This window comes from Phascolarctos cinereus, unplaced genomic scaffold (assembly GCF_003287225.1).
Source record: "Phascolarctos cinereus isolate Bilbo 61053 unplaced genomic scaffold, phaCin_HiC Scaffold_1;HRSCAF=81, whole genome shotgun sequence".
Lineage (NCBI taxonomy): Eukaryota > Metazoa > Chordata > Mammalia > Diprotodontia > Phascolarctidae > Phascolarctos > Phascolarctos cinereus.
In genome coordinates this window covers 129031256-129044598 of record NW_027555514.1, presented here as the reverse complement: position 1 = coordinate 129044598, position 13343 = coordinate 129031256, and the positions used below count along the sequence as shown (strand labels likewise).

At 37.2% G+C, this 13343-nt stretch overlaps 1 protein-coding gene across 1 annotated transcript in view; it reads right to left on the bottom strand.

The window, feature by feature from the left end:
* ASZ1 (ankyrin repeat, SAM and basic leucine zipper domain containing 1) overlaps nucleotides 1-13343 on the bottom strand; it is a 103959-nt gene that overhangs the window by 80565 nt on the left and 10051 nt on the right. The window contains exons 3-4 of the mRNA XM_020976049.2: nucleotides 10831-10953; nucleotides 5031-5142 (exon numbers count right to left, since the gene is read on the bottom strand). Of these exons, the coding sequence (XP_020831708.1) occupies nucleotides 5031-5142; nucleotides 10831-10953 (235 nt within the window). The remainder of the gene's footprint in view (nucleotides 1-5030; nucleotides 5143-10830; nucleotides 10954-13343) is intronic.

Below are 13343 nucleotides of genomic sequence, written 5' to 3'. Positions count from 1 at the left end.
GTTTAACCCTACAAGGGAAGATGACACTTGCAACCTTGAGAACTGTATTGTTATTACACCATGTTAAAGGAGTATACATAAAGAGGTGGATATTAGTTGACTTTGATGTAATGACAAAAAAAAATCTAATCAAGTGGGTTAAATGGATCCAAATAAGTGGATTAATCTGATCTTAGAAAATGTACTGAGAAAGGAGGCAGACAAGGGTAAATTACATTACAGGAAAAGACAGAAAATCCTATTACAGCAGAGGGAAAGAAGGGAGGGGGTGAGCATTGTTTGAACCTTACTCTCATCAGATTTGGCTCAAGAAGGGATAACATAATCAGTTAGGTATAGAAATCTAACTTGCCCTATAGGCAGTAGGAGGGAAAAGGGGAAAGAAAAGGGAGGGGGAAGAAGGGAGGGAAGAAGCAGTAAGATAAAGGGGAAGAAAAGGGAAAGGGATAATAAAGGGAGGAGGGACTGAAGGAGGTGGTCAAAAGCAAAACACTAGTGAGGGGGGAAAGGAAGAAAAAAAGCATAAATGGGGGAAAAAGGATGGAGAAAAAGACACAGATAGTAATCATAACTGTGAGTGTGAATGGGATGAACTCTCCCATAAAATGGAACAGATTGCAGAATGGATTAAAAACCATAATCCTACAATATGTTGTTTACAGGAAACACATTTGAAAAAGAGTGACACATACAGGGTAAAGGTAAAAGGCTGGAGCAGAATATATTATGCTTCAGCTGAAGTAAAAAAAGCAGGGGTAGCAATCCTGATCTCAGACAAAACAAAAGCAAAAATAGATCTCATCAAAAGAGATAAGGAAGGAAACTACATCCTGCTAAAAGGCACCATAGACAATGAAGTAATATCATTACTAAACATATATGCACCAAATGGTATAGCATCCAAATTCTTAGAGGAGAAGTTCAGGGAGTTACAGGAAGAAATAGACAGCAAAACTATACTAGTGGGGGACCTGAACCTCCCCCTCTCTGAACTAGATAAATCTAACCACAAAATAAATAAGAAAGAAGTTAAGGAGGTGAATACAACATTAGAAAAGTTAGGTATGATAGACCTCTGGAGAAAACTGAATGGGGATAGAAAGGAATATACTTTTTTCTCGGGCGGTACATGGTGCATACACATAGGGCATAAAAACCTCACAATCCAATGCAGAAAGGCAGAAATATTAAATGCATCCTTTTCAGATCATGATGCAATAAAAATTACATGTAATAAAGAGCCATGGAAAGATAGACTAAAAAATAATTGGAAACTAAATAATCTAATCCTAAAAAATGATTGGGTCAAACAAAAAATTACAGAAACAATCAATAATTTCATTCAAGAGAATGACAATAATGAGACAACATACCAAAACTTATGGGATGCAGCGAAAGCAGTTCTTAGGGGAAGTTTTATACCTCTAAATGCTTACATAAATAAAACAGAAAAAGAAACTTCAAATTTAGTTACATCTTGATGCCTTCAGATTTCATTCTGGTCCAGTGTACAAGATTTCTTGTCACTTACTGTTTCAAAAACTGAAATGTTTTTCTTTATACTTATAAAAGACTTAAAAGAACCTTGCTAGCTTGTTGTTTTAAGTGACCCCCTCTGTCACAATCCCGTCTCACAGGCCATTCATTTCAATTTCAAAGGTTTTCTGACAAAGAAATTGAAGTTTTCACAATACTTTTGCATACTAATTTATTTACATCTATGAGGTCAGTCCGCTGGATTTTTCCCAATCCATGGAAAATGCCTAGAAAGATTCTACCTTTCAGCAATGCATTCTCAAGTTCCAGTATTCTCTTATCAAATTAGTGATTCTTAAGAAACACATTTCAATGACTATGAGAGATACTGCAGTAGTCGCTGGTATAGAGAAACCAAATGTTTCAGGTTGCAGACCTGGATGTCACACCACAGCACAAAGCAACGTGAGGTAGAAAAACAAAAGACAATGCCAACAACTGACAAACTAGTGCTATACAACAGTCTAATCTTCAGGAAACAAATACCTTCAGATTAGCCTAGCATGAACCTAGCAGTATGTGGGACTGTTACTGATTTAGGGTAAGAAATCTATGCCACTGTAGCACAGATTTCTTGATTCTGGAAGAACAAGAAGAACAGTTTCAGAAGTGGCTGCTTACCATTGTTGTGAAGATAAAAAATGACTTAGCCAAGTTCACATAATTAGCAAGAAACTTCTGAAGAAGTAGGATCTGAGCCAAGGCCTTCTAATTTGAAGGCCAGGAATATTGATACTATATAATTCTATCCTCATATTAAAATTTATTTTTACTGTTGATCAGAAGTAATGAATGAATTGATCAACTGACAGGCATATATGAAGTGCCTTCTATATGCTGGACACTATTTTAGGTGCTAGAGAAACAAAGACAAAAAATTATAGTCCCTGCCCTTAGGGAGCTAATATTCTATCAGCAATATGTCCACACATAAGGAAATAGCAATTACACATAAAATAAATACAAGGCAATTTCAGAGAGGGAGCTGGGAGTGTCAGGAAAATCCTCATTAAGGAAGGAAGGAAAGAAGGAAGGAAGGAAGGAAGGAAGGAAGGAAGCAAGCAAGCTATGGATTCTAAGAGTTAGATATCAGGTGAGTATGCATTCTAGGCATGGGATAAGGAGGTGTGTAGAGCCTATACCAAAGCACAAGAAGATGTAATTTCCTGTTTGAGGAAATGCAAGAAGACAAGTGCAGTGTCATCAGATGTTGGTAATGTGTAATAAGCCTGGAAAGGAAAATTGAACCAAGTTAAGAATTCTACAATCAACTAAAATGGGCAAAAGCTTTCTGTGAATTAAATTTAAAAAGAATAGTTTGCTAAATACTAAGATACTCTTTAAGCTTAGTAAATCTGTCAGATCTTAAAAAAATACAGTTTTCTTTCATCAACAGATAAGGTCTGAAGTTTATCCTAGCTATGTAACAAATTTTAAATTCTAAGAATGCAAATAAAAGACTATCACATGAAGACAGAAGGCTATTATGAAATTTACTCGGTTAATAAAAATTTGAGAATGATTTAGATTGGGAAGGAAAACAGAATACAAAGTCTCCAAAGAACTAGGGGAAACTCAATTATCTAACTCATTTCTTCTGATAATAAAATATATTTTCTTTCTAGCTATAAGATTTGTGTGTTTACTTCCAGAAGAGGCTTGACAAAAATGAATCAAGAAGCCGTAACACCATACATCACTATTTCATTGTTTTCTTATATAGTCACATTAAAAAATCTATGTAGGTTTACTTTTCTTAGAGCATGTTCTTCTCGTTAATATATTTAAAATACATGATAAATATAACTGTAATACTCAGCATGTACACACACACACACACAGAGTTTACAAAGCATTTTCCTAAGTATCATCACCAGTAGTAATGGTATTATTATAGACACTCATTTTATAGAAGAGGTTCAGAGAAATGAAGTTACTATCCAAATTTATGGAACCTCAGCTCCTTATGAAATGGGAGGACTGGGACCAATTTCTAAATTCCCTTCAAATGTTAATATTTCATGAAATTATACTGAAGAAAATATTAGAAATTCCTCTAAGAAAATGGCCAAAGGAATTACCAGGCAGTTCTCAAAGCCGTCATCAACCATATGAATAAATGCTCCCAATTACTAATAAGAGAAATGCAAATTAAAACAACTCTAAGGTGCCAGCTCACATCCATTAGATTAGTAAAGATGACCCAAAAAAAAATAACAATTTTTAGAGGGACCATGGGAGAACATACATATTAATGCACTGTTGGGTGGAGCTGTGAACTGGTATAATCATTATGGAAAGCAATTTGGAACAACACTCAAAAAACTCAATAATTCATGGATATCGTTTAGCCAAAGGATACCACCACTAGAAAACCAAAATACAAAGGGAAAGAACCCTTATGTAGAAAATATTTATAACAACATTTCCTGTTGTAGCAAAAACTGCAAACTCTATATCTATTAAATGGATAATGCCTTAACAAAATATAGCATATCAAAACACATTTATTTAAGGGTCTAATATGTATCAAGCACTCTATTAAGTGCTGGGGATACAAAAAAAGGTAAAAAGACAATTCCTTCCCTCAAAGAGCTTACAATTTAATGAAAGAAAACATGTAAACAGATATATTCAAAGCAAATTACATAAAAGATGAATAGGAAACAATTAACAGACAGAAAATACTAAATCTAAGAGGGCTTACGCACAGCTTCCTATAAAAGGTGGAATTTTAGTTGGGACTTAAAGGAAGCTCCAGAAGTCAGTAGGCAGAGCAGGAAGAAACAGCATTCTAGGTATGGAGGATATCCAGAGAGAATGCCCAAAGCTGAGAGATTGTGTGTCTTGTCTGTAGAACAGCCAGAAGGCCACTGTCACTGGATTGAAGAGTAAGTGTCAGGGAGTAAGGCGTAAGAAGACTAGAAATGTTGGAGGGGATTAGATTATGAAGAGGGAGCTGAAGCTTTAATTATTTTTGGAAGGTGAGGTCTTTTACTGAGTGAGAAGATAAAAGTGGGAGTACAGATGAATAAATAACTCAAGAAATTAAATCAATTTTTATTACAACTGACATGTAACTGGTTGATGGTCACAGTTCATGATTGAATTTGTGCCTTTTGTGCAACTTGTTTAACTGACCAATGTTACAAAATTCGAACTAGTTGAAGTTGAAGGACACATAAAAGGCTTTGCCATCGCTGAGTTATATTATTCTTTAAAGCACGTGGCTCATAAAATACATAGGTAGCCTTTTCTCCTCATCACTGTCTCACTTCTTTACCTCTGAAAATAAAAAAGTGAAAGACTGCCACCACCATGTGTTATTTTTGATATCATCATTGGGCCATTTAAAATTACAATTTTAGTGGCCAGGAAAACATGCATTTATTCATGATAAAGAGCAGAGGCTAGATTGGCAAAAGTTCAAAAATCCAATATAACTGAAGAAAAAATTACTTAGTTTTTACTAGTAGTTCAGAAATTTCCCTTACCTGCAAGCAACATTTGGGTCAGCATTTCTCGAAAGTAGCAGTTCTACACTCTTCAAAATCTGACCCTCTGAAGCACGTGCAGAACATGCAGCCATCAAAATAGTATATTGATCTATAGTGAAATAGAGAAAATACATATCATTAAGAAAAAATATAGTTGTTTTAATAGCACATAATAAAGAGAGTTAGCATGGTACAGTGGAATATGGGACTAGCTTTACAATTATGAATTTCAGGGTCCTGGCTGACATATACTAGTAAATAACCATGGACAAGTCCCTTAACCTCTCAGTGCTGACTCTTTAAGGCTACATTACAGACAAATTGCTCATCTGCATCAGCAGAGGGAGTTTCAAAAGTCCTCCCCTTGATGAAATTACAGATCTGGACCCACTCTCCTCACTAAAAACCTACAAATATTCCAGAGAGTTAGCTGGCAAGTAGATTACATTCTAAAAGTTGTTTTGTCCATCAATTTTTAAAATTCAGAATTCAAAACACTTTTCTCTTAAAAACAATGTTGTTCAATACAACTATGCATTTTGGAGTGAAAAGACCTGCATTTGATTCCTGATTCTCTTGTCACTGTATAATACTGATCAAGTCATTTATCTGTAGAATAAGGGTGCTGGACTAGATGTCCAAGAGGTCCTTTATAGCTTTAAATCCTACAAATGTCTGAAATTGGGGTCAGGTTCCTAGGATATTCCATAAAAAGCCATTTAGCTGAAAATATGGTTGAAATATGCTAATAGTTGTATTATAGGACGAAATATTTTTTAACATAATTTCTACATAAAAACAATTCAATTTCCTATTCAGTTTTTTTTGGTTTTGTTTTGGGTGAGACAATGCAGGTTAAGTGACTTGCCCAGGATCACACAGCTAGTGAATATCATGTGTCTGAGGCTGGATTTGAACTCAGGTCCTCCTGTCTCGAGGGCCAGTACTCTATCCACTGTGCCATCTAGCTGTCCCCTCAATTTCCTATTCTGGAAGGTTTCCCAGATTCAACTTGGGCACTGGGTATGAGAATTATATTCCTCCTCATTTCTGAACTAAGACATAATACACTAGTAGAAATACTGAGGTTTCAGAAGAAATGAAAAAAAAGGGGAAGTCTGGACATCTTTAGGAATCTCCAAGAGTAGAAAGGAAGACAACTGTGGCACTTTATGTGAGGAGGTAGGACCCTTAGCAGGATGATGGTTCACCTATAAGGATTTTCAATAATCTGAGCAAAATAATTATGGACTTCTTGTAATAAACTTTCTCCTGACACATGCTGGCTGTCCTTTATTTTCTTCTATGGTTCTTGGCTTCAAAGTACAAGAGGAAGAATCTAAAATGTAGCTTTTCCTTTATTACTAACAAAAGAGGAGAGTAGCATTTATAGTTTAATTGTTATTTCTTCTACTCACCCCCCACAGGAAAGGTGAGAAAGAAATATATTAAGAGTTGTCATTAAATTATAAAACTGCAGCTTACTTTTTAAAAGGTATGGACAATGATATTAAATTCATAGATTTTTTTAAGAGATCTCTAGAGATTTAGAACTCAGGTGCCCTGACTCAAAGCTCTCAGCGCTCTTTACATTATCTTAATTCAAGCCTTTTAAGAATTGAATTTAAATTCCAAAGACAGCTCTTCAAATAATTACCTTTCCTTAATTTAAACATATAATAATCACCTTCTGTATGCAAGGCACCATGTTGGATGCTACAGAAAAACAGAATAAAAAAAATAACAAAGGGTCTTAATTAAAAAGTATTTTACAAGTACCTACTATGTACCAGGTAATGTGCTAGGTCCTAGGCATACAAAGAAGGGCAAAAGCAGTCCCTACCTTCAAGGAGCTGACAATCTAATTGCTGAGGCAACATGCAAAACAGTATGTACAAACTAGATACAGACAGGATAAATTGGGGATAATCTCAAAGGGAGAGCACTAAGATGAAGGAGGACTAGGAAAGACTTCTTGTAGAAGACGGGACTTCATCTGAGATTTGAAGGAAGCCAGTGAACTTAGGAGGAGTCAGAGATGAGGAGAGAGAGTTCCAGGTAAGGGGGACCACCAGTAAAAATGTCTGGAATTGGGAGATGGGAGTGTCTACCTCAAAGTTGGCCAATGTCACTGGATTTGTAAGAAGACTGGAAAGGTAGAAAGTGGCAGGTTATGGCAGGGTTTAAAAGCCAAACAGAGGATTTTATATGTGATACTAGAGACAAAAGAGAGCCACTAGAGTTGACTGAATGAGGGTGACATAGTAGGACTTAGGCTTTAGAAGATCAATTTGAGAGCTGAGTAGAGGACAGACAGGAAGAGAGAGAGACTTGAGAAAGGGCTATTGTCATAGTCAAGGTGGTGGCAGTATCAGAAGACAGAAGGGGGACACTGTGAGAGGTGTTGTTGTTGTTTAGTCATATCTGACTTTCCATGACTCCATTTGGGGTTATTTGGCAAAGATACTGGAGTGATTTTCCATTTTCTTCTCCAGCTCATTTTATAGATGAGGAACTGAGGCCAAACAAGGTTAAATGACTTACCCCAAGGTTAAGTCACACAGCTAGTAAGTGTCTGAGGCCAGATTTGAACTCAGGAAGATGAGTCTTCCTCCAAGCCCAGTAGTCTAGTCAATGCACCACCTAGCTTCCTAGCTAAAACATGAAAGTCTGGAGTCAGTAGAGAAGTTAGAGCTGAACACATAAATCTGAGAGTCCACTATATAGCAATGATTGCTAAATACATGGGACTGAGAACATCACCAAGTGAAATTGTATATAGAGAGAAGAGGGCCTAGGGCAGACATGCAGGACACACATAATTAATGGGTATGACCAGGATGAAGATCCAACAAAGGGGACTGAGAAGCAATAATTTGACAGGCAGGAGGAGAAACAGGAGAGAGCAATGCTATGAAAACCTAGAAACAAGAGCCCATCAGGAAGAGGGTGACAGTGTCAAAGGCTGGAGAGAAGTTGGAAGGATGAAGATTAAGCTTGGCAATTAAGAGGTCACTGGTAACTTTGGAGACAGTAGTTTCAGTTGAATGATGAAGCTAGAAGCCAGACCACAGAAAATTAATAAGGGAGAGAGAAGAAATGTGAGGCACTGATTGTAGACAGCTTTCTCGAGGTTGGCCAGAGAAATTAAAGGACAATAATGAACAAAAATGGATGTATCAAGTGAGGGTTTTTTGAGGATGGGGAGACATGCGCATGAGAGTAAAGATGACAAAGGGAGCACTCTGCTAGAGAAGATGGTATGGGAATGAATCACTTGTATGAATAGAGGGATTTACCTTAGCAAGAATTGTCATCTCTTCACGTGAGAGAGGGATAAAGGAAGAGATCATGGCAGAAGGCATCTTAGTGATGTGAGATAAAAAGGAATGGAGAAGAGGGAATGTGAATGGCCCTAATTTTTTTCAATGACCTATGAAGCAAGTTCTCAGCTGAGAGGGGAGGAGGAGGAGTCACTGAAGGCTTGAGAATGGCTTGGAAAAGTTTCTTTTTTAAGTGCAATTGTGAGTCAATTAAGGAGATATTAAAGGATTTCTTTGCTGCAATGAGGACCCAACTGAGATTATGCAAAATAATCCAGTCAACATGTTCCATGATTTTTTCCATCTTTGTTAAGCAACGTGCAAGTAGGAGTAATCCGGGGAAGAAGCTTGGCAGGGAAAGATTTTTGATAGGATAAGGAGGTAAGGGACTTGAGAGAAGAGGATCGCTTACAGTTGAACTGGTTGACCAAGTTAAGACTGGGAAGAGAAGAAGGTGTAGGTTAGTGTAGGAGTGATGACCTGGGAAAGAACTAAGAGGCAGAGGAAAAGGGGGTCAGTGTGAAGATGAAGACTGGGTTTTGGGGGTTGCAGGGCAGAGGAGAGGTGGGGAGAGGTGGAATGACAACAGAATACGTGGCTAAAGAAATTTCAGAGTTTATGAACATGAAAGCATGGAAGTGGTACATTTGTGGGTGACAGCATAATCAAGAGCATGACCATCTCTGTATGTAGCTGAGATGAGATGGAAGAACAGGTCACAGAAAAATAAGGTGAGAAACTAAGAGGTTAGGTGCTTGAGGGAGTTATCATAGTACAGGGCAGGAAGTTTAAGATGAAAGTTAGTTTGTTATTTATGGAGCAGGTATTCCAGAGAGCACAATGAAAGAGATGGGGAGCTTTAGAATGGAATATTGCTGGGGTTGGATTGAGGGAAATGAGAATGAGGAAGTTGGAGGAGAGGGTGGGAAGGACAGTGGGGTGGGGAAGGAGCAAGTAGGAGCAATGAATATCATCTGAGGGGGAGAGGGAGGCAGTTAGAGTCATTGAGGTGGGGAGGGTATGACTGATCAGGGAGTAAATTAATCATTAAGGAATGAGTTCAGGTAAGTTACCATTGTCCATATACAAAGTCCCCAAAGGTGGAATAAAGAGGAATTGTCCCAGGGCATGCAGGGGCAGTTTCATAGCTGGAAAGGGGAGGCAGAGCTGAGTGACTGCAATGGAGTTTGGGTGTGGGCAGGTGGTACAGGCAAGCCATTTGTGTTCGTGTGGGGGGTGGGTGGGTGGGGGACACACAGAGAGACAGAGAATGTGGGCTGGAGGCATAAATACAATAAGTACACAGATAAGTATAAGACAAAGTAGGGAGTAATAGGGGGAAAGGAGATATCCAGAGTCAGTGCTTTAGGAGGAAGAACATGTTTTCATCTCATGAAACCAGAAAAGAACACACCCCATATCTCTCTGACAGGGAATTCCACTCTCATGGCATCCCTTAGGTCCATAGGCCAATGATCAGGGCAATGAATAGGACTTTCGAGTCCAAAGACTGTGTCTCAGTGTAAAAGGGTAGTTATACTATCATAATCAAGGCAAGGCAAGTATACCTATCAATACAAGGTGTTAAGAGTTGGTAACAATGGATGCAACAATAACTACCTACTAATTTCTTTAGTTTGAAGCTTTTTTTAAAAAAATTACTACTCTTGTTTTCAGATTACTTTAACTTTCATCTATTTCCTTTCCCCACATCCCCCACTGAAAAGAATTAAGGAGAAAACAAGGCACTTCAGCATAATTAAATATCAACAAAGTTTGATAATATATGCAATATAATCAATGTAATATAATCTCCCTAAGGTAAGAGTCTGCCATTTTTGTCTCTATGTCTTCAGTGCTTGGCTAACAGTAGATGCTTAATGCCTATTGCGTGACTGATCTGTACTTATCTCCCATCTCTGCAAAGGAGAGATATGTTTTCTTAACTCTTCTTGTGGACCAACTTGGTCATCATAATTTACACAGCATTAAGTTTTGTGCTTTTTGTTGGTTTTCTTTCCATTTACCTTATTCACTTTGTATCAGTTCATTGATATCTTCCCATGCTTCAATGTGTCCTTCACTTTCATTTGTTACAATGCAAAAGCATTCCATTACGTTCACCTACCATAATTTGTTTAGACATTCCAAGAGCAATTAGTATTTACTTTTTTTCCATCTCCTTGTAGTTACAAAAAGTGCTGCTATAAATATTTTAGTGCATGTTGAGATCTTTTTGTGGACCAAAGAACATGCACATTCTTAGTCATTTTCAATACAGGAACAGGAGAGGTGAGTGGTTAAGTGTTAACAGAAAGTTTCAAAATGTCTATTATTTCAAATCTAATTTTGGTTGGTACTTAAAACATTATACAGATGAAATTATTTTGTTTATCAAAGTGCACTAACTGGGATTCATCAACATAATATATATCAATAATCAAATTTATCATGTTAATTCTTAAATATCTTACCCTTATCAAAACTTGCATTAGCCCCTCTGTCCAACAAGATACGCACCAACTCTACATTAGCAATAGTAGCAGCACACATAAGAGGAGTCCATCCAAACTGAAAACTGGATTCCACACTCATTCCTGTAAACATAAAAATAAGTCCTGAGATTAGATGGAACCTTGTAAAAAGCTCCAGAGGCTGTGAAACACACTTTTGAGTGAGAAAATAAATACTGCTTTATCACTATTGTTGTGACTTCAAAGTATGTACACGTTTTGAGAGCTTCAGTTTCTTACTGGAGAGATGGATTAGATGATTTTTCAGGTTCCTGCCAGCTCTAAAATTCAGTGGTTCTATCACTATAGCTAAAATACATTTTAACCAAAACAGATTTAGATTTAAGGAATGTATATAAAGTAAAGGCATGGATTTCTTATTATACTAGAAAGCCCTTGGTGACAATGACTTCTGGAAGTAGAATACTGTGTTAAAGGCTACTTTATATGATCCCTAGAAGAATATATGAAACATTTTATAGATTTTAATGGCAAGAGGCATGATATTAATTAAATTATGTAAAGAAACTTCATAGTATATCAATATCCAACTTTCAACTTTCCATTCTGTTGTTATTATTCTATTACGCACAAAGATACAGGCAAAAGATTGCTGGATTTAACTGTAATTCAAATTCTGGTAATTCCTTTGACTCTGAGCATTTACTCATTTAAGTTTTCTGGGCCTCATTTTTCTCAGCTATAAAATGAATGGGTTGCATTAACCCAAAGGTCTCTTCCAGCTCTAAATCCATTATCTCATGAACAGCTGGGGTGAAGTTTCTACCTCTACTTTGAAGCTGTTCTGCCCTCTCCCACCTCACCCCTTTTTCTAAACACGTCCAAACCTGTTGGTCCCAAGATACCAACATATGGCTATCACAAGTGAGTATTGATCCAACATATTTCTCTACCACCTTTTTCCTTTTTTGCTTAGGGAAATTAATGCATATAATACCTGACCTGCTTCTTCCCTTCTTTCTCACACCTCATATCCAAGTTATTTCCACTTCAATCACCAGTAATATTTGTTTCACACATTACCCAATACTTCAATTTCATGATCTCACTGAAGAGACTTCTTCCAAGAGTACTGACTGCAATATAATTAAGCGTATGCAACTTTTGTCCATGTTTTCCCATAAATTCTCTATAGAGGGCCCAGCTGATGTGCTGGGAACCTTCCTCTAGATATCTTTATGTTAGTTGGAGTTCAACACAATTGCTTGCTGCAAGATTGGCCCAATTCCTTTTCCACTTATAGATCTGAAAACATATTTTATATCATTTTCCTACAGTTATTCATTGGCAATATGCCATGCTCTACCCATATCCACCATGCATGCATCTCTGCACTGCCCTTTGGGAATACACACAAACTAGAAATTTCCCCAAAATTTTTGTGCTTATTGGTCCCCATTAAAGATCTCTTTCAAACAAAACTGTTTACCTGATAGGATTCAGGTCACCAAATGTGCTATTTGTTTACAACCAAAAAGACCCCAAAGTAAAGACAGCAGTTTTTGGGGATGATGAGCCACTCCTGTGAAGCAGGACACATGAAAACAGTCTGAGGACTAGTGGGCCTTACCCTGATCTCTGTAGCTAAACCCTTAGAACACCTGCCTTTTCTATTCACACTACAGTACAACTCTTCTACTTATAACATCTTCTTCAATTAGAATTTAAGTTCACTGAGAACAAGGACTATATTCTTTTCTATTTGTATCCCTAGCATTTAGCACAGTACTTATCTCTAAGTAAGCATTTAAATGTTTTTTAAATGCCTATTTATTAAAACAAATGACAGCTGTACAGTCTCTCTGACAAACACTTTATAATTTTTTTATAACAAAACTGAAAAAAAAAGATAGTCAGGTATGATACAGACATTTATGCAGCTCTCCTCAATTTGCTATGGATTCTTAAACACAGAAATTATGAAGGATTAAGTCAGCATTTGCATTAGCAGAAGGTGCGGATTAACACCCAACATCAAATACCTCCTTTTGTGTGTTTTCTTTTCCCCAATTATATTTTAAGTTCCTTGAGGGCAGGAACTGTCTTTCTTTTTTATATATGTGTCCTCAGTGCTGAGCACAGTTCCTAACAGGGGTGGGGAACATGTGGCCTTCTCGGTCCTCGCGTGTAGCCTTTTGACTGAGTCCAAGTTTTACAGAACAAACCCTTTTATTAAGGGGATTTGTTCTGTGAGGTTTGGATTCAATCAAAGGGCTTCACTTGAGGACCTAGAGGCCTAGAACATAGTAAGTGCATAACAAATGTTTACTGACTACTGACACTTGAGAACTGGCTGGTCTATCTTCATCCTTTTAGATGGGGGAAGGGGAGAGTGGGTAAGGGCTCCCACAAACAATAGCCAGAGCAAATTCAACAAGCATTTATGCATGTAATATATTTATACACACATATGTATATATGCACATACATACACAAATATATATATATACACA